Source organism: Oryctolagus cuniculus, chromosome X (genome assembly GCF_964237555.1).
Source record: "Oryctolagus cuniculus chromosome X, mOryCun1.1, whole genome shotgun sequence".
NCBI classification, from domain to species: domain Eukaryota; kingdom Metazoa; phylum Chordata; class Mammalia; order Lagomorpha; family Leporidae; genus Oryctolagus; species Oryctolagus cuniculus.
The window spans coordinates 131,188,564-131,210,812 of NC_091453.1; the positions used below are offsets into that span (position 1 = coordinate 131,188,564).

Consider the following 22,249-nt stretch of genomic DNA (forward strand, 5'->3'; position numbering starts at 1 on the left):
AGGATCTCACTATCTGTAATTGCACCATTAGCATAGATATATTTTGTTAATTATTTTTTATTTTTAAGAAATTTATTAATACATTAGATTTTCATGGTCACAGCAAGTAGATCTTTACTACAACACAATTTTCATCAATTGTATTAATATGATATTAACACGCCGGCGCCGCGGCTCACTAGGCTAATCCTCCGCCTAGCGGCGCCGGCACACTGGGTTCTAGTCCCGGTCGGGGCGCCGGATTCTGTCCCGGTTGCCCCTCTTCCAGGCCAGCCCTCTGCTGTGGCCCGGGAGTGCAGTGGAGGATGGCCCAGGTGCTTGGGCCCTGCACCCCATGGGAGACCAGGAAAAGCACCTGGCTCCTGGCTCCTGCCATCGGATCAGCGCGGTGCGCCGGCCGCATCGCGCTGGCCGTGGCGGCCATTGGAGGGTGAACCAACGGCAAAGGAAGACCTTTCTCTCTGTCTCTCTCTCTCTCACTGTCCACTCTGCCTGTCAAAAAAAAAAATATGATATTAACACAAATAGAAGAGATTCCATGTAGTTCATAGATAGAATTTCAAGAATATTTTTAGGTCTGGTGCTGTGGCATAGCAGGTATGGCCGCCACCTGCAATGCCCTCTCCCTCTCTCTCTCTCTCTCTCTCTGCCTCTGCTCTCTGTAATTCTGCCTTTCAAATAAAAATAAATAAATCTTTTAAAAAAGAATATTTTCTGCACTTTCACTGTTGCAAATCTAGGAGTAGTTTTCTATTTATTTATCTTGACTATGATTCATTGATCTTTTGATCTGTGAATTCAAATTTTCAGCCATCTTCTTCCTAATGTTTTTCTCCTCTCCTTTGGAAACTTCAAGGAAATGTGTAGCTAATCTTCTCTTTCTGCTCAGTGTGCATCTCATCCTTCCTTTTTAATTTCTCCAAATAATTTATCTCTCTAGGAAGAACTTGGGATAATTTCTTGAAATCTATCTTCCAGTTCAGTGCTTCTCCTTTTAGCTGTTTTTAGCTTTGTGCTAAATACATCTATTAAATTCTGAATTTTCACTTTTATAGTTTCTAGTTGTAGACCCTCTCATTTCTTTTACAGGCTGACTGTATTTTTTTATGATTTTCTATTGCCTGCAGAAATGTTCAAGCTTATCCTCTTTTTGGAATATAGTAAACCATAGTTACTTCAGTCTGTGTCACACAATCCTTATACCTGAAGTCTTTGAAGGGTTTTTTTTTTTTTGCTGTCTGTTCCTTTTTATCACAGTGCATTTTCCCTTTATGATGAGTTATCTTTGACTATACACTACCCTGTTAATAAAAAATCATTTGTGCTAATGATTCTAGGCCCAAGATAACACCTCCTTTCAGAAAGTCATTTCATTTGCTGGGGTATTTTCAAATGCCTGGGGACAATACTTGTCCAAGTCTACTTTAATCCAAGGTCAGATCTTCAGGTTCCTTGCACTACTGAAGTAATAAGCACCTAGACTGCAAAGCTGGTTACGTCTGGGTCACAATTATGCCAAAGCAGTAACCACTCCAGGTCTCAGTTGAAAGTGACAGGATGGCTTATTAAATCCCTTACTTGTTTGGACCTTGAGCTTTTACTTTTGTCCCTGTTGTCCATGATACAACCAAAAGAATGGCTCAGTTTCACAACTCTTTCTCCAAAATTGAGTGAATTCCCTCAGAGTAAAAGTTGCTTCTAGTACTGGTCTTTCTGACACTAATATTGGTTCTTGTCTTCTTCTAGATTTTAGCCTCATTATCTCTTAGCTCAAAATGATGATTTTTCTTTCTATGTTTCATGTAGTTTACTTGGTTGTCTTCATTGAGACAGCTAGTCCAAATAACCTATCCTGCCATTACTAGAAGCATAGGTGTGCAATATGCTCTTAACTTCTCTCCTTACCCCAATCTGTCTTCCTCCCAATTTCTCCTTCACAAAATAACCAAAATATCCTTCTGAGGTGCTACTCTGATTATGTGATTATCTTGCACAAATGTTTCAAAAGTTTAATGTTAAGCCTATAATAAAAATCAAATTCCTGTAAGAAGGGCAGGAGCATGAGCAGGAGGGAGGGTAGGGTAGAACGTATCACTACATTCCTGAATCTGAATATATGAAATACATGAAATTTGTAGAACTTAAATAAAATTTATATATACAATATGTATATTAATAATAAAAATCCAATTACTTGTTTTGGACAATTAGATGCCAAACTCTTTCTTGCCTCATTTATTCATTACACACATTTTTATTGTGCACTGTGTGGTGCTCACTCTGCCAGGTTCTGCCTGATCTTTTACCTTTTACCCTCTCATTTCTTGCCTTACCTCTACACTTACCCTACCCTCCAGCAAAACTGAAACTTTCTCTGTTGTGTGGCAGTGTTCTTTCCCCACATCATGATCCCATATGCTGATTTAAGTTCATCCTATCTGGATTTTTATAGATATTCTAATAAATTCATTGGACAAAACCTTAAAATATAAATTATAGTATTTGTGATTTTTTTGCATTTTTGTGCCATTTTTGTCTTGAGAGTCAGAAATTTCAATGAAGTGTTAACCTCTAGGGAGAGAACTGGGGGTGGCAATTCTCTGGAATGTATGTTCTGAAAGCAAATTCAACATCACCACCAGCTTTTTGGCAATCGTCATAGTCAGAAGAGCACCTAGGAACAAAACTTCAGGCTTCAGGCTTGTTTTCCGTGATAAATGAGAAGCTGGACCAATTGCCTATGTAGTTTCATTCCTCAGTGCTGGGAACATCCCACATCCAAACAAATCTACTCCCACCTGCTGGTGGTTGCCTGAACTTCACTGAAAACACTATTCTGGAAGTAAGAAAACACACAAATAGCTTCTGGTTTTGGCCACTGCTACTATGTGACCTTGTACCAATTATTTTTTCTTCAATGGATCTCAGTTTCACCACACTACAATCCATGTAGTTGGGTCCCATGACCTACAATGACCTTATTATTTTTTGGTACACAAGGAGTCTATCTGAAATCCATTTTGATTACAATTCTTCTTACAGGTAGGATTTGGGAGGTGCAGTGCTGGTGAACATGAGTCAATTGTATTTGATGATTACCTATCTGGCCCCAGGAGCTCTAATGAGACTTCCTTTGAACTTGTCATAGACCAGAGATTAAAAGGACAGAAGAAATTGAGGTTTGCCTGCTTTTTCCCTTTAATGGCATCTCTATGGATGCTCACTTCAACACTGCATTCCCTGGTCATAGCACAGAGTCACATCACAGGGAGACTCTAGCTTATGAATACTCCCAGTTTCCTGGGTTTTTCCGTGCGAACTCATACTTGGAAATAATACTCTGGGGAATTTAAGTATTCAAGTAACCCTTGGGCTTCAGGAGCCCAATTTCCATCCTGATTCCCCTCCTCCCCACCCACAGGCGCTGGGGTTACTGCAAGCTCAAGAGTCTGGTAATAAACAGCAGTTGAGTACCTCTTGGTCTCCAAAAATGTGTGGATCTTCCAACCATGGCAGTCAAGTGACCGTACTCCTTTTACCACAAAACATGACTCTTGGGCACAAGTTCTTCCAAGAGAAGTGTACATTTTGCCTTTTGCAGATAAGGGACATAGGACCAGGTGTCCCTGACTGCAGCCCTTGGCCTCTGGCAGTCAGTCCCCTCCGTCTCCCTGGCCCGCCCCATTCGGCCCCGCCCCTGTCTGTGGCAAGAGCTGGCCAGGCGACGACTGCAGAAACCTGAAGGGGCGGAGGGCCAGGCGGCGCGCGGACTGCGGGCGGAGACTGGAGCGCGCGCCTTTTTGTGTGGCTCCTGGCACTTACTCGATTGGCTTGACCAGTGCTGTCGTCGGAGTGGGCGGAGCCAGCCGCGCGTCCGCCTCAGTGCCCAGTCGCAGCCAAGAGCGGCGGCTGACCGAGCGCACCTCGCAGCTGCCGGGCGCGTCCCGGGGGACCGCTGCTTTGGGTAGAGCTGTTGTGTGGCTGCTTCTCCCAGGTTCTAAGCTTCGGGTTCTTTGTGCCCTCGCTGCTGTCTGCTTTGAGACGACTTTTTGCTGAAAAGCTAGCCATCCTCCCCCTCGCCCCTCACTCACCGCTTCCCACCCAACTTAGTGCCTTTTCCCAGCTGTCCGCAGCTGTCTCCCACGCCCTCCGGCCCCTAGAGAACCGCAGCCATGGGTATCCGAGGCATGCTGCGGGCCGCTGTGCTCCTACTGCTCATCAAGACCTGGCTTGCGGAGAGCAACGGCCCCAACCCCATGCCGAAATCCCACTTCGAGCTCCCCTCCACCATGCCCCAAGTCGTCCTGGACCTCTTCGATTGGTAAGCCAGAACAGGAATGGCGGGAGTGGGGGCGGGAAGACGGCCTCTAGCCTGTTGGAGAGAGTGGACCTGTGGGGCAGCGGGACTCGGACCCGGGCTTACCGAACCCAAGCTCATGACCCCTGTCTGCTTGCCCTCAGAGGGGATGGAGTGGGATTGGGGACAGCCAGTTGAGATACAGCTTTGTGCTTCAGCCCACCTGTAACTGCAGCGCCCGACTGTGCCCCACTTATGGTCGAACTGCAGTGGCTGAGTGGGTGAGGGGCGTTGAGGGGACTCACCCCAGTATATGACATCCCCGAGGACTAAGGTCCGCGGCAGTTTTCCCTGTAACGTGAGATTAGGTGGGGGAGAGGATAGAAAGTGATGGTCAATTCACAAAACAGATACAGGAGAGACACCTGTTTGAGTCCGGATTTTAGTCTGTTCCCGAAGGCTCGCGCACGCGTATGTGCCTGACTGTGTTGAGGGGTGAGACTTTCCAATGCGGCAGATAGAAATTATTATTAACTCAACCTAATCAGAGCCCATACAGTGTGGTCGGTGGCTGTATAACCCTATAACCTGGGATGGGTACACTTTTGTATTTACTCCTCTGAAAATATTTGAAGATTCAAATATTTGTATTGTTTGATTTCAAGTTTTTTGGGTCTGTGATTATCTGGAAGAATTTAAACAGTCAGCCTTTTCATACATGTAGAAATGTGTATTTGAGATTATTACAAATCCTGAGTGCTGGCACATGGGGAATGTGTGATCAGAAATAGGCGGGAATTCATCTATTTAATTTAGGAATAATTTGTGTGTGTGTGTTTTAGAATGTTTGAAAATGAAATCGTGGGATTAAAATCATCAGGAATAATTTTTAAATGTAAAATCAGAAATCAACATGTATGCATATAAAGGAGGGAGTCCTTGGAAGGTTCCAGTAGACAGCTCTGCAATGGCTTCAACCCAACATAAAGACTACGACAATGAACACACACACACACACACACACACAGGTTTCCAGGGACTGATATTCCTGGGCAATGCGTCAAAGATCTCAGGAGTCACAATGATGCTAACAGCCTGCTCTCATTTACACACCCTTTTGGGGGGAAGAGCGCCACTGAAGGTCTAGGAGAATTGAGTGAACAGATCAGAGACCACTAGAAAAGTCAGCTCTCTGCACAACTGACCTGGGTCCACTTACATGTGATCACCCAAGACATTTCCAGGCTGGAAACACATGCTTACTTAGTAAGAGAAATGCCTGCTCCCGGAAAAGATGTCTTTTTGAAGACAGCTATAAGCCCCAAGACTCTGAAATGACTTGAATCAGGAGGGTCATAAATCTCTGCTACATGAACAAGAGTGTGTCTCTGTGTCATACACCATATGCCAAATCTTAAAAGCAAAGATATTCAAAATCAAGGTTGACATAAATGTGACAACAAAATGCACAGCTCAGGTAGAGGAAATGTGACTTTGAGCTGGAGAACATTGGCTCAGCCCAGGAGGGTAGTGAGAGTGGAAGATGGCTTTTCCCTGGGGCGATCAGATACCCCTGTTAGGAGGACCCCCTTCCCCAAACTAGAAATAGTGCCCAGGCTTATCTCAAGGTGGGGCTCCTTAAGTTATTGAAGCAATGCAATTTTCTGAGGGCTATAACTTGCCCCTTCCCTACCACCTCCCCTCCTCCTCCACCCCAATCTTGCCTAGTAACAGGGATCCAGCCTTTGTGCCCCACCCTCTGGATAAGAGCTGGCAAGGGGGAGGGGAAGAGAAGCCTGCGTCATTGCTGCGCTTCTGGCTGACTCACCATGGGGAAGGGTGAAGAGGGGAGAGAGTGTGTACACATATGACTGGACATGTCTACATATGTGCTAAGGGTAAGACCCTTGCAAGTGGACCACCAGAAAATTGGCCACATGTCAAGCAGCATTTACTGATGACTTCTGTATTTCAGCAAAAATTGTGCAAATGAAGCTGTGGTTCAAAAGATTTTGGACAGGGTGCTGTCGAAATACGATGTCCGTCTGAGACCAAATTTTGGAGGTAAGCCACATCTGGACACTAGAGGCCTTTGTGTTAGGTGGAAAAGAGCTAGACACGGTGAACTAGCCACACCCTGTACACTGATCTGTGGCACTCCTCAGACTTTGTACTACTGTCCTCCACATCACACCTTGTGGACCCTGCCAAGACTGCAAGGCTCCCAATCCTCACCCTGCTCTACCCCTGGAATTTCAAACCACTTCTCTGCCTTCATGTGCAAGAGTGCTTCTGCCCTCTGCAAAACCTCTTCGCTGGTTGTGGCTGAGAAGGACTAAGCACAGAAAGGAGTGTGCAGGACATGGCGTACTATGCTTCTCAGCCATGTCTGCTCCATCTCTAGGGAGGACACATGCTCTTCTACTTGAGTACATTCTTTGTGCCCTGAGCAGTTGTCCTTTCAACCAGCTCAAAATTGAGGATGTGCTTGCACATTTACTCCCATAGAACATAGTGAAACACACAAGCATGTCCATGTATTCATTCACATGTGAAAATATAAAAATTCACTCACATGCAGAGATATGCTCACATACACATGCATTCACATATTCATATATAGAGACAAACTCAAAAACACACATTTGCTCACTTGTACATGGACATACACTCACATATAGTCACACATTCACTCTCTCACACTTGACATCCTCATGTGTTGCACTTGAACACACTCACACACTCACTTCCACACTGCAGCATACCTACACCCATGTATACACAAACATTTAGTTCCATACAACACATTTGGTCACACAAACATGCTCACATACACTGAAATTCACCTGTGCATTAACATTCACAAATTCTTGTGTACACATGAACATGCTCATACACTCACATGTACAGTTCATAGAGTCATTCACACACACACTCATATGAACTTGCACGAACATGCTCACACGTTCACTCACATCCTCACACAAACATTCAACCACTCCATCATGAATCTGGGTTTTTGTGGGATCATTCCTTTCCAGTTTTTGTCAGGAAACAGAAAAATGTGCTTCATCCCCTTATTTTCTTTTTATTTTGCCCTGATCCCTTCCTTTTAGCATATTATGGGCCCTTGAGTACTTGACCTGCATTAACCATGAGATCAGTGCTATTATTATCCCAATTTTTCCCATGAGGAACCTAAGGCTCAGAGAGGTTGGGTAACTTAGTCAAGATCACACAACTAGCAAGTGTCAAAACAGGTTCAAACCCAGGAAGTCTGGACCCAGAGTCTGTGCTCTTAACCTTCTTCTTTTCCTTAATGTAATAGTGTCTTCTTGTATTATAGGTGACCCTGTGCCCGTCAGAATATCTATCTATGTCTCCAGCATTGAACAGATCTCAGAAATAAACATGGTAGGTGTGTCAGTTCTAGCCATGGGGCGGGGACAGAGGACATGGTACAAGGAACGGGGTCATAAATCATCTCTACTTGTTCGAACCTGTAACAGAACTCACACAGAGTAACAGGATAGGTTTTGCAAACTACAACCTCTCAGGAATAAGAAAAAATAAAATCAATTGAACCTTCAGATCATATTAAGAAATTCAGTTCCGGGCGGATTATAGACTTAAAGGTGAAAGGCTTATGAAGCTTTTAAGATAGTATAGGATACTGTATTTGTGTCTTGAAGTATGTAGGGTTTCTTTAAAAGGACATAGAAATCACAAATCATAAAAATTAGTACTAGTTACTTCAGCTATGTTAAAATTCTGCTTAGCAAAACTCTGGAACTTCTGTTTTGCAAAACGAACAAAACCACTATAACAAGTGTGAAACAGTAAGTCATAGTACACTAAGATATTTACAGCACAAAGCACTGATAGTATTTATATAATTCCTATGAATTAATAAGAAGAATATTTTTAAAAACAAACAGAAAAATCATTGTAAAATGTGAACAGGAATACAACTTTTGTAAAGAAGACTAAATAGCAAGTAAACATATGAAAAGATGCTTGATCTTGTTAGTAATCAGTGAAAAGCAAAATAAAAGCACAGTGAGAACCTGTTACTACTAACCAGATTGGCAAAAATCAAAAGTCAGACAATTCCAGTGTTGGCAGGTCAGAAGTGCTAGGAACCCTCACCTGCTCTTGGCTCTTAAAACCTTGTCATTTTTTTAACTTTTATTTAATGAATATAATTTCCAAAGTACAGCTTATGGATTACAATGGCTTCCCCCCAGTAACTTCCCTCCCACCCCCCACTCTCTCTCCCCTTCCATTCACATCAAGATTCATTTTCAATTCTCTTTATATACAGAAGATCAGTTTAGTATATATTAAGTAAAGATTTCAACAGTTTGCACCCACACAGAAACACAAAGTGAAAAATACTGTTTAAGTACTAGTTATAGCATTAAATCACAATGTACAGCACATTAAGGACAGAGATCCTACATGAGGAGTAAGTGCACAGTGACTCCTGTTGTTGACTTAACAAATTGACACTCTTAAAACCTTGTCATTTTTACTTCATCAAGGTTGTGGTATGTATGGTGCATTCGCATGATAATATGCATGACATACTCTTATATTAGACTGTTATCCACCAATGCAAGTGAACAAATTATCATTACACAATCTAAATGAATCTCACTAATACAGTGTTGAGTGAAAGAAAATTATAGATAAATACAGTATGATTCCATGCAGATAAACTCAAAAAATAGATCCAACTAAGCAATATGCTTTCTAGAAATGTATATGTAGATGATAAAATTGTAAAAATGCAAAGGAATTATTATAATAAAATCTAGGATAATGGTTATTGCTATGGGGAGAGATATATGTTCTGGAAGGAACACATGACAACTGAAAATTATCTGTAATCTGTTTCTTAACCTAGATTTTAATTACATGAAGTTCATTTTATTTTTCTTTTCAGCATGTATATATTTCATACACTCATCTATATTTATGATATATTCCATATGCTTACACATGTACACACACACACACACACACACACGAGAGAGAGAGAGAACTGGACAACATAATTTACAAATGGGATTTACCTTTCTCTCCCCAGGACTATACAATCACAATGTTTTTTCATCAGGCCTGGAAGGATTCACGCTTAGCATACTATGAGACCAATCTGAACCTGACCCTAGACTATCGGATGCATGAGAAATTTTGGGTCCCTGACTGCTACTTTCTGAATAGCAAGGATGCTTTCGTGCATGATGTGACTGTGGAAAATCGAGTATTTCAGCTTCACCCAGATGGAACAGTGCAGTATGGCATCCGGTGAGTCCCCTTAGGATCCTTGGGCTCTCCTGGCTGACTTCCTTCTTCTTAACAAGTACCCCACAAACACGTTCTAAGGGAAACACAGAGCAGCCCCTCACCTTACTTTACAAATTTCCTACAGATACCCTTGGCTGTCATGTTCCTATGCCTTTGATTCTGCTATTCATTCTGTCTAAGGTGGCCCTTTCCCTGCTTTCCATGAATTGAAACCCTGCCCACCCTTTAATCCCTAACTCAAATGCCCTTTTGGTCAAGAAATTTTCTTATTCCCTTGACTGAAAGACCTCTCCCCGCCTTTATCATTGTGTTCATCTGTTCTTCAGCTCCATGTCTTATCTCTTTCATGAAGTGAGGGAGGAAGACACATGGACCCTGCCTCAATCTCTGCCCTTGGTCATTTACACTCATGCAAGCAAGCCAGTAAATAGGAGAGCGGGGTGAAGCAGGGTGTGTGTGTTGCAGGTCTGTGGCTTTTTATACATAGAGAACTCATAGCAGTCACCAATGCTCTCCTCTAGTGTCATCACTTACAGAGCATCTCTAGAGATAAGCCTGCGACATAAGTTTAACTCTGATCACATCTCTGAGATGTACTTACCAAGGTTCAGCTCTGAATTGTTTGTTTTTTTTTTTTTTTGACAGACAGAGTTAGACAGTGAGAGAGAGAGACAGAGAGAAAGGTCTTCTTTCTGTTGGTCCATTGGTTCATCCCCCAAATGGCCACTACAGCCGGCACTGCGCCGGCCCAAAGCCAGGAGCCAGGTGCTTCCTCCTGGTCTCCCATGCGGGTGCAGGACCCAAGCACCTGGGCCATCCTCCAATGCCTTCCCGGGCCACAGCAGAGAGCTGGACTGGAAGAGGAGCAACCGGGACAGAATCCGGCGCCCCAACCAGGATTAGAACCCGGGGTACCAGCACCACAGGCAGAGGATTAGCCTAGTGAGCCGCAGCGCCAGCCATTCAGCTCTGAATTGTACAGCCCTAATTGTTCTTTTCTGTGTTGGTGCTCTTGCTCAGTTCTTTCCTTTCTCTCTTCTTCTCTCAGCCCATTTTCCCATTAAGGCAAGACTCTGGAGTCAGAGAATAACAAAGCTTGCAGGGAGCATGTCACTTGTCATGTTTGTTTCATTTAAAAGGGGCATTAACTGGGGCCAATGCTGTGGCACAGTGGGTTAACACCCTGGCCTGAAGCGCTGGCATCCCATATGGGAGCCAGTTTGAGACTCAGCTGCTCCACTTCCGACCCAGCTCTCTGCTGTGGCCTGGGAAAGCAGTAGAAGATGGCCCAAGTCTTTGGGTCCCTGCACCCGAGTGGGAAACCCGGAAGAAGCTCCTGGCTCCTGGCTTCAGATCGGCACAGCTCCAGCCATTGCGGCCAGTTGGGGAGTGAATCAGCAGATGGAAGACCTCTCTCTTTCTCTCTCTCTCTCTCTCTCCCTGTCTGTGTGTGTGTGTGTGTGTGTAACTCTGACTTTTAAATAAATAAATAAATCTTTAAAAAAAATTTAAAAAGGGGCATTAACTGATTAATGTGTCATGGAGGATTCAGAGAAGGGAGAGAAACATCCTCACACACACACACACACAAACACACACCTATTCAGTGTATAAAATAAAAATTGCTTCAGTAATGGACAGGTACTAGGCTATGGTTAGCAGATGGGACAAGCAGGCTGAAGGGTGAGACAGAGCCTCCCAGCTGAAGAAGTAAAGAGCTATGATAGTTATCCTCTTTCCCACTTCTACTTCCTCTGCTCCTTCAAGACCCCTCTTTGGACTCCTCATATGGATGCAACATACAGCCCACCATGGATCTGTTAATCTCTCCCATCCATCTGGAATCCACTGGCTTTTTGTTCTCCCTCAGTTTCCCCAGAGACCTGCATATCTGGCATTTATGCAAATGCATGTTTTGATCTGGAGACTTCAGTGTAGCACACCATTTGCTTCTGTCACTGAATTTGGTTTTCTCAAGAGCCCTTCCCATTCTGACAGACCATATATCTGTTCTTTGTCTCAATCTTGCCAGAACTCTTGGTTTCCTTATCACATTCCAATTCCGTCTTTCCTCCCCATATGTAGATCAATCCTTGAGGTAACTATTCCCATTTTTTTCAGGAATTGTTGCTCATCCAGGCTACATTCACTTTTCATTTCCTTTTCCTTTGCAGGCTCACTACTACAGCAGCCTGTTCCATGGATCTGCGTAAATTCCCGATGGACAAGCAAGCCTGCAAGCTGGAGGTGGAGAGCTGTATGTATTTCCCTCAGAGCCCCTTCTTTCCTGCCTAGGGCTTGTGGTGATCCAGAAACCAAAAGCAGAATTGACAGTGAGAGGAAGAGTATATCTCCTCTACTCCCTCCTTCCACCTATAATCTTTCAGATAGATAGATAATCAGGAAGCAGGTGGCCTTTGGGGTACAAGTAGTTCTATTGGGAAATGGTACCTTGCCATTGAGAAATTGGTCACAAGCTAGTGGGTAGAAGCTCACAGCTGCACTTGCCTTCCTGGTTAAGTAACTCCAAAGTGAGAGTTTTCATTTCAAATGCCCCTTCTCCTCTTTGACCAGACTTGGAAAGCTATAAAGGAGTTCCGGAAATTACAAGTTCCAATCATACATTGGTTTCAGACTGCTCTTGTATAAAATCTACCTGATTTTCTGAGACTCTCTGTTTCTCTCCCCTTCCCAGATGGCTACACAGTTGAAGATGTCATATTATCCTGGGAAGACAATGAGAATGCCATCTACATGACTGAAGAGCTGAAAATCCCTCAGTTCAGTTTCATAGGAAGGACTATTACTAGCAAAGAAGTGTATTTCTATACAGGTTGGTCTGACCCCTTCCTTCTCTCCTTCCTATTGTCCCTTTTGTACCACCATAAACTCCTAGGGGCCTCTATCTTTGACTGCTACCCTCTTTGTTGCCTCCTTTCCCATTCCCCTCTGGTTATGTACACCTTCCAAGTCCCCTTGATAAAGTCCAGTCTCTTTCAATTAAGGAACAGATGTGGAAGCACTAGGCCAGGTTTACAATACTCTATAGGTATAAAGGACTCATGCTCCTATCAGAGCTGGCCTCTCACACCCCAGCAATTTGCAGCTTGGAAACGTTTGCTGTCTTTCCTATTTCAAAGCTTCAGCTATCATGGATCAAGTGAGAAAAGAATGGGAAGAGAACATACTTGCTGTGCCACACGAGCCTACTGAGACATGTCACTGGTCTGCTAGTACACAAACAGAGCCAGATCTGCAGCCTGCTCAGGCTAGAGACCTGTGGATGGGATGCTATGGGGCAACCTCCACATCAGTCCCCTTTCATTGTCTACTTCTCCATCCTGTGCCTCTGCACCTTGCAAATCCCCTCAGCCCTGCCTCCCTGACACCAGTGTGTCTCCTTCCAGGTTCCTACATGCGCCTCATCCTGAAGTTCCAGGTGCAAAGGGAAGTCAACAGCTATCTTGTACAGGTCTATTGGCCCACTGTCCTCACAACCATTCTCTCCTGGATATCATTTTGGATGAACTATGATTCCTCTGCTGCTAGGGTGACAATTGGTAGGTCTTGACACCCTAGGGAGGAACTTGAGTCATTTATCCCAGAAAAAAAAATCCTGAGAGTAATAAAGGAGTACCTGGAGCAGTATATGACTGCACAGGCAAGGAAATCAATGCTCAGCCAATTCCCAGTGGAAATACCAACATTGGAGAAAGGTGTGGGAAAAATCAGGGCTGGAATATTAGAACGCTGGGCCCAAAGTACCAGAATTCATTATTTCTTGAATATGTCAGTAAATGGACAAGTCATCAATTTAGATTAGACATGCAAGACAATAAACATTGAATAAGTGAGATATCAAAAGGCCTTATTTAGCAACAGAGGGCTTTCAGAAGAGCTGCCCTTGACAAGTGTCTAGTGGAATGCAGAGATGCAAGCAGTCAGAGTCCAGTGGAGAAAGTGACCAAGGTCTTGGTGGCTAAAGCTTCTCCAATAAAATGTGTTCCAAAGTGGGTTCTGAGGACTTACAGGAGGCAGTGACACAAGACTTGGCATTTCCCAGAGGAAGAAATAGCTGAATTAAAGACATGGAGTCCCTAAAATGGAACTAAATTAACAGGGTGGTTAGGAGCAGAGAGAGCTGGAGAGATGATGAGATCAGCAGAAAAATACCCTGGGAAGACTTGAAAAGACTGTAACTTCATGTGTGGGGAGCCACAAAAGGTTTTTTAGCAGTACCAGAGTGGGAGATGGGGCCTAAGAGATTGTCTGCCTTGTTTGTTTGGCCTTATACAGCCAAAAGCAATAGTGTCCCAGATTTAAGTGTGGTTTCTCCTTCATCATCTTTGGAACAGACTTTTCAGCCTTACTCTATAGGAGCACATCCTGAACTAAAACTTTGTATTTGTGTACTATGTTAGGGTTCATGTAACTTTCCCAGTGACTAAAGGAAGGCATATGTACTGAAAGGCTAAAGAAGAAAGGGCCATTATAGGGCAGTGTGGGGCTGGAGATATAAACAACTGCCAAGGCATGGCTAGAGATTTGTCACTCGAACCTGAGAGCACTGGGAATGTATTGAACTCTGAAGCATAGGTTGGGCTTCAAGATGTGGGAGAAAGAACAAAGGGAGCACTTTAGCAAATTCCTCAATCCTGGAATGCTGAAGACCTTTGCTGAGGGCCCTCCCCACCCAAGAGATGACCCCTGCTCCCTTTCTGTGGGATATGGGCCCAATGACTTCCCATGAACTTCAGTCACCAAAGGAGATAAAACTTGTGCTTTGTTGTTTGTAGGCCTAACTTCAATCCTCGTCCTGACTACCATCGATTCACATATGCGGGATAAACTCCCCAACATTTCTTGTATCAAGGCCATTGACATCTATATCCTTGTATGCTTGTTCTTTGTGTTCCTGTCCTTGCTGGAGTATGTCTACATCAACTATCTTTTCTTCACCCGAGGACCTCAGCATCATCGTAGGCAACGCAGGAGACCCCGAAGAATGATTGCTCGCTACCATTACCAGGAAGTGGTGATGGGAAACGTTCAGGTTTGACTTTTTGACTGACAATCAGCTTTCCCTGAGCACCTCTTGAGCCCAGGCTTAGCATTTGATCCGCGTGTATTTCTTAGTTCTTTTAATCCTCTCTCTCTCTCTCACACACACACACACACATGCACACACACAGGCATGCATGCATAATACACAGGCACAAAACAGCTAACAAAGAAATAGACTATCATCACTCCTTTAGAAATGATCACTGTCCAACATCACAAGGCAAGTAAGTGGCAGAGCTAGATTTCTCCAGATCTTTGGGTCAGATTTGGCCCACTTTGCATGCAATGAAGCTGGAAGGGAAAGTGGGCTGAAAGGAAAACAGAATCCAGAAAGGCTGGCCTGCCTACCCCTGCTTCTTTGGCACTTCAGACTCCCAAGGCCACACTGAGGCATCTGCTGCTGGCAGTACATAGCACTCAACAACCTCCCTCTTTTGCAGGGAGCCCAGTCCCACCTTCCAAGTCAGGCCTCTATCTACCATACAGCGCTCCAGAGGGAGCAGCTATCCCCAGGGAAACCACATCTTGTCAGCCATCACAACCTTCCCTTGCATGCTAACAGCCTCTTGGTACTGTTCCTCAGCCCCCCGAGCACCAGAGACTCCAAGAGGAGATGGCTCTGTCAAAGAGATCAACAGTACCATTGTGCGTGCTGATGAGGAAACCCCCTCCCATCTCCCTCCCCTTCATGCATACTCATCTAGGCAATAGGAAACTGATGAGCCTATCCATTATCTCCTCAAAGGATGGCCTGATTAACATGGAAGACGGAGTCTGCTCTCTTCCCACCAGCCCCGCACGGGCCTGCCTGGCGAGCCCAGAAAGCCTCAGCTCTTTGGCGTCCACCTCAGAGCAGGCCCAGCTGGCCACCTTGGAAAGCCTCAGCCCACTGTCTTCTCTCTCAGGCTGGGCCCAGTTGGCCACTGGTGAAAGCCTGAGTGATCTCCCCTCCACCTCAGAACAGGCCCGGGACAGCTGTGGTGTTCACTTTAATGCCTCTCACCCTGATGGCTGTGGTACTCCTACCAAAATCCACAACCATGCTGAGGCCCAGGGCTGTGCTGAAACCCAGGATGATGAAGATTCTGAAGAGAGCTTGAGCTCAGATGAGAGCCATGGCCAAGACCCCAGAGGGAGGCCTGTCATGCACCATAGCCAGAGGTATGCTCCAGAAGCAAGCTGGGTCCTTGATGACATCGACAATTTACATGATGACATTGATGTTGAGAGCAACTTCCATGGTTTTGAGGAGCAACTGAATTATAATGCTGATGGTGTCCAGAGCATTAAAGATGAGCTCGTAACCTGTGGCCAGGAGAACAGTAGCTCAGAGTCTGAGGATAGTCGCCCCCCAAGCCCTGGGTGTTCCTTCACTGAAGCCTTCTCCTTCCAGCTCTTTAACCCTGCCTATGTCCCTAAGGTCGACAGGTGGTCCCGATTACTCTTCCCTCTTTCCTTTGGGTTATTCAATGTTGTTTACTGGTTATATCATATCTATTAATCCTCCAGGGCCCCAGGGCAACAGGGAAACTGTGCTGCCCTCCTTTCATGGTACCGTTTGATTCTGTTTTCCCCCTTTTGCTTTGTTCATTTTAGTTTGTGTTTGTTTGGATAATCCAACCAGTTCAACACTTCTGTTCATAAACATGAGATGTGAAGTAGTGGGAAAAACATTCTGGTTAGAAGGGAAGGGGTTGAGGAGGAGTTGAGGGGTAAATAACACATTGATTTCTTTTCCTTCTAGAAGACACTCACCTTTTCGAAGGCTTCTGGGCATAGAAAAGCCTCTGGGACTGTTTATCAGAGAGGAGCTAGCTTGGAGAACCAAGGAAGATCCAAGCCTTGACCACAAACCTTTCTGGGGGATTTTCTGTGCCTTAGAGGTGTCTGGATTTCTTTTTCATTACTTTGTTTTCTTCCCTTTTTCCCTCCGAGGAATTGTGGATGCTGTTCACACTCTGCTTAGGGCTTTATGGGAGAAAGTCAAGCTGGGCTGGGTTGAGGTGCATAGGGAAGTACAGGGTACTGTCTATAGGAAAGTTGGGAAACATTTATAGATGCCTTTCCCCCCACAATTTGTGTGGAATTCTAAGTGTGGTGTTGTGCAGGATTGGGTGGGAAATTGGGGCGTGTAGAAGGTATAAAGTAAGGTAAGTAAAAGAGCAGGTCTCCAGTAGGAGCTTGCAGGAATGGCATGGGGTGGTGTAGGATTGGAGACTACACAGGCTGAGCTGGCTTCTTTGGAGGGATTGGAGCTTCTCTGGCGTATATTTCTGCTTTAGTGTGCTTGATAATAGGGACTCAGTACTTCTGTCTAAGTCAAAAGTTAGCTTTCTTTTCAGTTGCTGAGTTAATCACTTAGTCACAGAGTAAGCACTTGAATAAACATCAGATTAGGAAAGTTCAGACTTGCCGTTTCACCATCTGATCTAGAATAGCGGTTGAACAATTATTGTGAATCTATATACTTATCTTTCTTTGTCTAGTGCATAGTAAGTATTAACGAGATCATCAACCCATCACCTTGTTGGGCCTTTACAGGAACCCAGTGAGCCAGGAAGGCAAAGCACATTGTCCCCAGTGTTCCAAGGGGGAAAATGAAGCTCGTGTGCCAGGCTTGTGGGCATGCAGTCAATGAGTGATAGAGCCACCCCACTTGCTCTTCCTCCCCCTTGTCCTAATTCTCTCAACTGAGGCATTTCCCTTTCTTTTTCCCCTTAGCATAAGGGGGTGCTCTGGCAGATTATACCTAGCTTTCAGACTCCCAACATCATTCTACAGCATGAGGAGCATCTCTGAACAAGACCGGTAACTAGGGGCTGGCACTGTGGCACTGCCTTTGGCACTGGCATCCCATATGGGGGCCAGTTCATGTCCCGGCTACTCCTCTTCTGATCCAGCTCTCTGCTGTGGCCTGGGAAAGCAATGGAGGATGGCAGAAGTCCTTGGGCCCCTGCACCCGCGTGGGAGATCTGGAGGAGGCTCCTGGCACCTGGCTTTGGATTGAGCCAACTCTGGTTGTTGTGGTCATTTGGAGAGTGAACCAGCAAATAGAAGACCTTTCTCTCTGTCTTTCCCTCTCTCTGTGACTCTATCTCTCAAATAAATAAGCAAAATCTTTTTAAAAAATAAAAAAAAGAAGAAGACCAGTAACTAGCCAATAAGCACAAACAGAGCAGATGGAAAACATGGGCACTGCCCACCGACCAGGGGTCCTCACAGTAGGATTGGCCTGAACTCCAGCTTGCCAAGCAGCTCCACCTTATCAATGGAGGCCGTGCAGGAATGAGCTTTGTCAAGCACTCAACCTGTGTTCCCCCTTCCTCCCTAGGCAGCCTGTCCTACAGGCCCTCACCCCTCTGTGCACTCATACTTTTAACTGTGCTTCTGTGTTTGTGTTTCTGTATGTACCTAGGTGTGTGTACGTGCATGCATCAAGGTAGGTCTGTGTGCACACACAGCTATTTGAGAAGCCGTATAACACTGTTTATCAGTGTAACACACACACACACACACACACAATGTATGTGCACTTATGTGAAAATGTCTCTTATATGTGTGTGTACACACATGGGTGCAAATTGTGTGCATGTATATAATAAGTACATTTCTACATATCTGTGTTTATCTGATTTGAATGGGTATGAAAGGAAACATGCCTGAAAGCATATGTATTACCTGTTGGTGGCCCTCCTAAAACCACCAGAATTTCTTCGGCCTGTTCGCAAATAAGGGAGGCCCTATTTGGCTGGGCTAGTCCACTGACTGTTTCTTTCAAATTCCCTATCCCAGGGAGCAGTGTCTCCTTGTGGCCCCCATCTACTCTTCATCCCCCCTTCCATGCATCTGTACTATCTCCTGGATAGAAAACTCAGAGGAAGTGAATGTAGTCCTAAAAAGTGGTAATGTAGTGCCTTGAGGTAGGAAGTGCCTGGGGAAGGAAATACTTGATCATGGAATAAGCTGTGAGCAAAGTCTATTTCACTTGGTCCTAGAAGGACGTATTCGGGAGTTCCAGGCTGGAGAGAGAGCCTGCAAGATACATTTGGAATTGAAATATAGTGTAGACAATGGGGCAGGAGGGCTTGAGAACTCGAGAGGAGGTGGCTTATGGTCTTTATAACTCTTCCTTTAATTCTAATCACCTTGTGAGCCTGACACACACATATGAGGTGCTGGCAGCTGCAGGCAAGTGGGTGATGTGAAAGAATGCTCAGGGGATTGACTGCCAGCTGCTGCATGCTAAGAACCAAAGAAGTGTGGGATGGCTGCAGACATGCACTGTGTGCCCACTCAGGGACAAGAAGCACTTTAGTATCCCATTCTGGGATGGTTGTTGGCTACTGGACTCCAGCAATCAGCCTCAATTTCCACCTCGGATTTGAAGTCCCAGAACACTATATTTCCTCCCCCAACCAGGAAAAAAGATAGATAAGAGAGAAGTACAAAGGAGCCCCGGGAACTAACTACCTACTAGGATCCAGTTTGTCTCTTCTACACACACAACATACATATCACCTGTCATGTATCCACGCCAACGTAGACTCACACTGTCACATGTATACATGAACAGGGGGCATTCACCCTCATCAAATATATAAACACACCCAGACATGCACACACAATGACATATGGTCACACATAGTCACTGGCACAATTACACACACACACACATACATACATTTTATTTATTTCTGGACACCCCATTCAAAGATCTAAGACAAGGAGAAAACAGTAACTACACATATGAAGCTTTCATTGTGGTTATTGAAAGGCAGCCTTCTTGGAGACTAAAAGTTGGTGGGTTGATTTAGATTTGGCTCTTGGAGGGGCTTTAATTCTAGTAGGGGATGAAACCATAAAGGGAAGTTGGAACAGTGTGAACAAAAGGTTTTCAAGATGCATCCAACAGCAGTGCACAGGAAGGCTTCACAGCACAGAGGAAGGGCAGAGAGGCCAGTTGTAAATATCTCTATAGATCCATATAGCTAGATATATTATTCTTGCCCTAATGTGCTGCAATGATAGCAGTTGAATTCAACTACGACCCATACTCTGTGAGGTTAAGTGTCAAGGTAAAGAGAAGGTTTGGCAATTACACCTTTTCAGAAATTTGAACCTTCTGGGTTTCCCATGGATATGGGCATTTTAACCTGAAATTTGCCAGATCTTCCCTTTTCATGTCTCTACGTGGTCTGTCATTGGTGATGTTCAGCCCCATTTTCAGCTGTCCAGCATTGCAAGCATACTCCCTCCAGCTGGCTGCCTATCTTTTCTTACCACTCATACTTCACATCAAGTAACTGGAAGTGCATAGCAACCATCCAGGTGATCCTGGGTTCAGCCAATGAAAACGCACTTAGTAATTTGGAGCTTGGGAAGAGGAAATGGCCTTGCTGAGTCTGGAATGGAGCACCCCAACTATACCCCTCTACCAACCTTCCATTTCCTTCCCTCCCACTAACTTTTCCTCTAGAATCCCTACCATGGGAAAGATACCCCAAGTCTCATTCCCAAGTGTTGTTTTGTTATGGGGATATGTGACACGTTTCCTAGGAATTTGTTGCCTATTCCATCTGCCACTGTGGGGTGCCTTTGCAGATGTAACAATCTATTGGTTCTCAATGGAGCTTGAAAGATATATTCTTGAGATTTATGTCATCTTGTTAATAGCAAAGCTACAACATCTTTGCATATTTGGAGCTAACTGTTGCTGAGACTGTGGGCATTCCTAATGAGGCTTCCTTATTCTGTATATACAAAAGCTAACCCTTTGATCTATTAACCACTGAATGCATTTACTAAGCTATGCACCTGCATGGCACCCTGCCGTGGTGATGAGCAGTAACTTCTAGCTATTCCACAGCTCGGCATAAAAGGAAATCGTGACTTGTCCTACTGAAAGTGCAGTTATGTTTGTGTTTGCTGTATAGTATCCTGTGAACAATATGAAGTCTATATTATCAGTGTTGGGTTTTCAGGGGAGGGAGGGGAAGGATGTCAAAATATCTTCTTGATATATTTAAATTATAAAATAAAGCATTTGGTCAGGGTCACTTCTGTTGACTCAACTGGTGTGAGCATTTGCACCTACCATCTTGCCAGACTGCATCCCTAGGGTCAGTAGTCATCAGCAGAGCTAGCGGTGCCTGAGTTTAGGGCACCTAAACTTCCTGACATTAGGCAGTTTCAGGGGATGCTTTCAAGGGCAGCTAAGTCAGGAATATCCTGAAAGCATTTGAAATGAGTAAAATTACACATGTAGGTCTTGAAGAATGGTGCTGATCCAAGCAGTGAAAATCAAGAAAAGAAGAGGCCCAAGATTAGTTGTCCTGGGAGGTTTTATCCACAAGAAGACACAGAGCAGCAAAGTTTTGTGAGATGACTGGGGCCTCTCTCTTTGTCCTCATTAAATGTACATTTTTGCATGAACATGACCTTGACTGGCCCTGACTTCAAGAAACTATATGAAGAAGCAAAATTATGCTTCTGAAAAACATGCTGAAATAAAATTTTGTAAATAGCCAACAGGGAAAAATAAAGGTATATAATGACAAATACTCTGATGGGTCACTGTGTTTCCTTTCTATGGGATTGGAAGATGCTGCACATGATGGCCATCTGGGCCCAGGAAACCCATGGATTCCTTTGCTCCCTATGGCCCTTCTATGGCTTTACACACCAACTTCTTCATGCCCTAGAACATTTGAAGGCATGATTTTCAATCACACGGGGGAATTAACAATGTCATGTTGAAATTTGTTTACGTATTTGCACAAACTATTCTTAATCATTGGACACAATTTTTTAAAAAAAAACAGAGTAAACCATTGTGGTGCCAAAATCCAAAGTGAGCATTTAGTTCCACTTTATGGGATGGGGGGAATAAGGAAAGTGGTTTTTATAAAGAACAAAAACATTTTTAAAATCTCCTTTGTCAATGTAGATGTGCACAATAAAGAACAAGAAAGCCCTGTGGGGATGGGAAGAAAGAATGCTTACATTCAGAGATCCTGCTGATGGTGCAGAGGGTCCTTGCTACAACCCGCATTTCACTGAATATTTCCAAGTACTTTTCCATTAAAATCTTGGAGTTGCAACATGAACCATAAAGCAATGACTCTTCCTACAAGGTCCCTTCTGAGCCTCCCCACAGTTCCAAGCTGAAACATATAGAATAGAAGAGTTTCCTGGATAGTGCTTCTTCCTTACTGTCCTAACCTTTGTCAGCAGCCCCAAGCAGCATGCTTTGTCCCCCTGGCTCTCTCTAGTCTTTCTCATTGGACTCAGGCTCCCAATTCTAATTGCCTACTAATACGCAACCCAAAGCATCATTAGCTGCAGAGACCCCCATTAAAGAGTGCACATTCATTGTCCCTTACTAACCATTTGGTAGCCCTTGCTGAAGGAATTAGATGGGCTAATGGACAATTAGGCCAGTTAAAAGGGAATTAGGCCCGTTGGAAGGCAGTGAGGTCAGTTAACTGTACTTAGCTTTACCAAAGCTAGACAGGATTATAATCCCTGCCTTCTGGTTAGCTGTTATTCTGCTCCTCCCCTGATTGGTAAAATCTA

General features: G+C 44.4%; 2 protein-coding genes across 2 annotated transcripts in view; both read left to right on the forward strand.

The window, feature by feature from the left end:
- LOC138847567 (uncharacterized) overlaps window positions 1–22,249 on the forward strand; it is a 668,340-nt gene that overhangs the window by 631,396 nt on the left and 14,695 nt on the right. Inside the window, exon 13 of the mRNA XM_070066705.1 lies at window positions 3,637–4,008. Coding sequence (XP_069922806.1) covers window positions 3,637–4,008 — 372 coding nt within the window. The remainder of the gene's footprint in view (window positions 1–3,636; window positions 4,009–22,249) is intronic.
- Window positions 3,884–21,234, forward strand: GABRQ (gamma-aminobutyric acid type A receptor subunit theta). The gene is made up of 9 exons (XM_002721335.5): window positions 3,884–4,321; window positions 6,273–6,361; window positions 7,644–7,711; window positions 9,390–9,610; window positions 11,785–11,867; window positions 12,306–12,443; window positions 13,018–13,170; window positions 14,407–14,663; window positions 15,420–21,234. The coding sequence occupies exons 1-9, from the start codon at window positions 4,173–4,175 to the stop codon at window positions 16,173–16,175; spliced, it is 1,914 nt and encodes a 637-aa protein (XP_002721381.1). The 5' UTR covers window positions 3,884–4,172; the 3' UTR covers window positions 16,176–21,234.

Excerpts from the sequence above, each read along its gene's own strand:
- GABRQ (XM_002721335.5), top strand. The coding sequence starts at position 4,173 with ATGGGTATCCGAGGCATGCTGCGGGCCGCTGTGCTCCTACTGCTCATC. Across the intron at positions 4,322-6,272 it reads GTCCTGGACCTCTTCGATTG|CAAAAATTGTGCAAATGAAG; the intron begins GTAAGCCAGAAC and ends TCTGTATTTCAG. Across the intron at positions 13,171-14,406 it reads TGCTGCTAGGGTGACAATTG|GCCTAACTTCAATCCTCGTC; the intron begins GTAGGTCTTGAC and ends TGTTGTTTGTAG.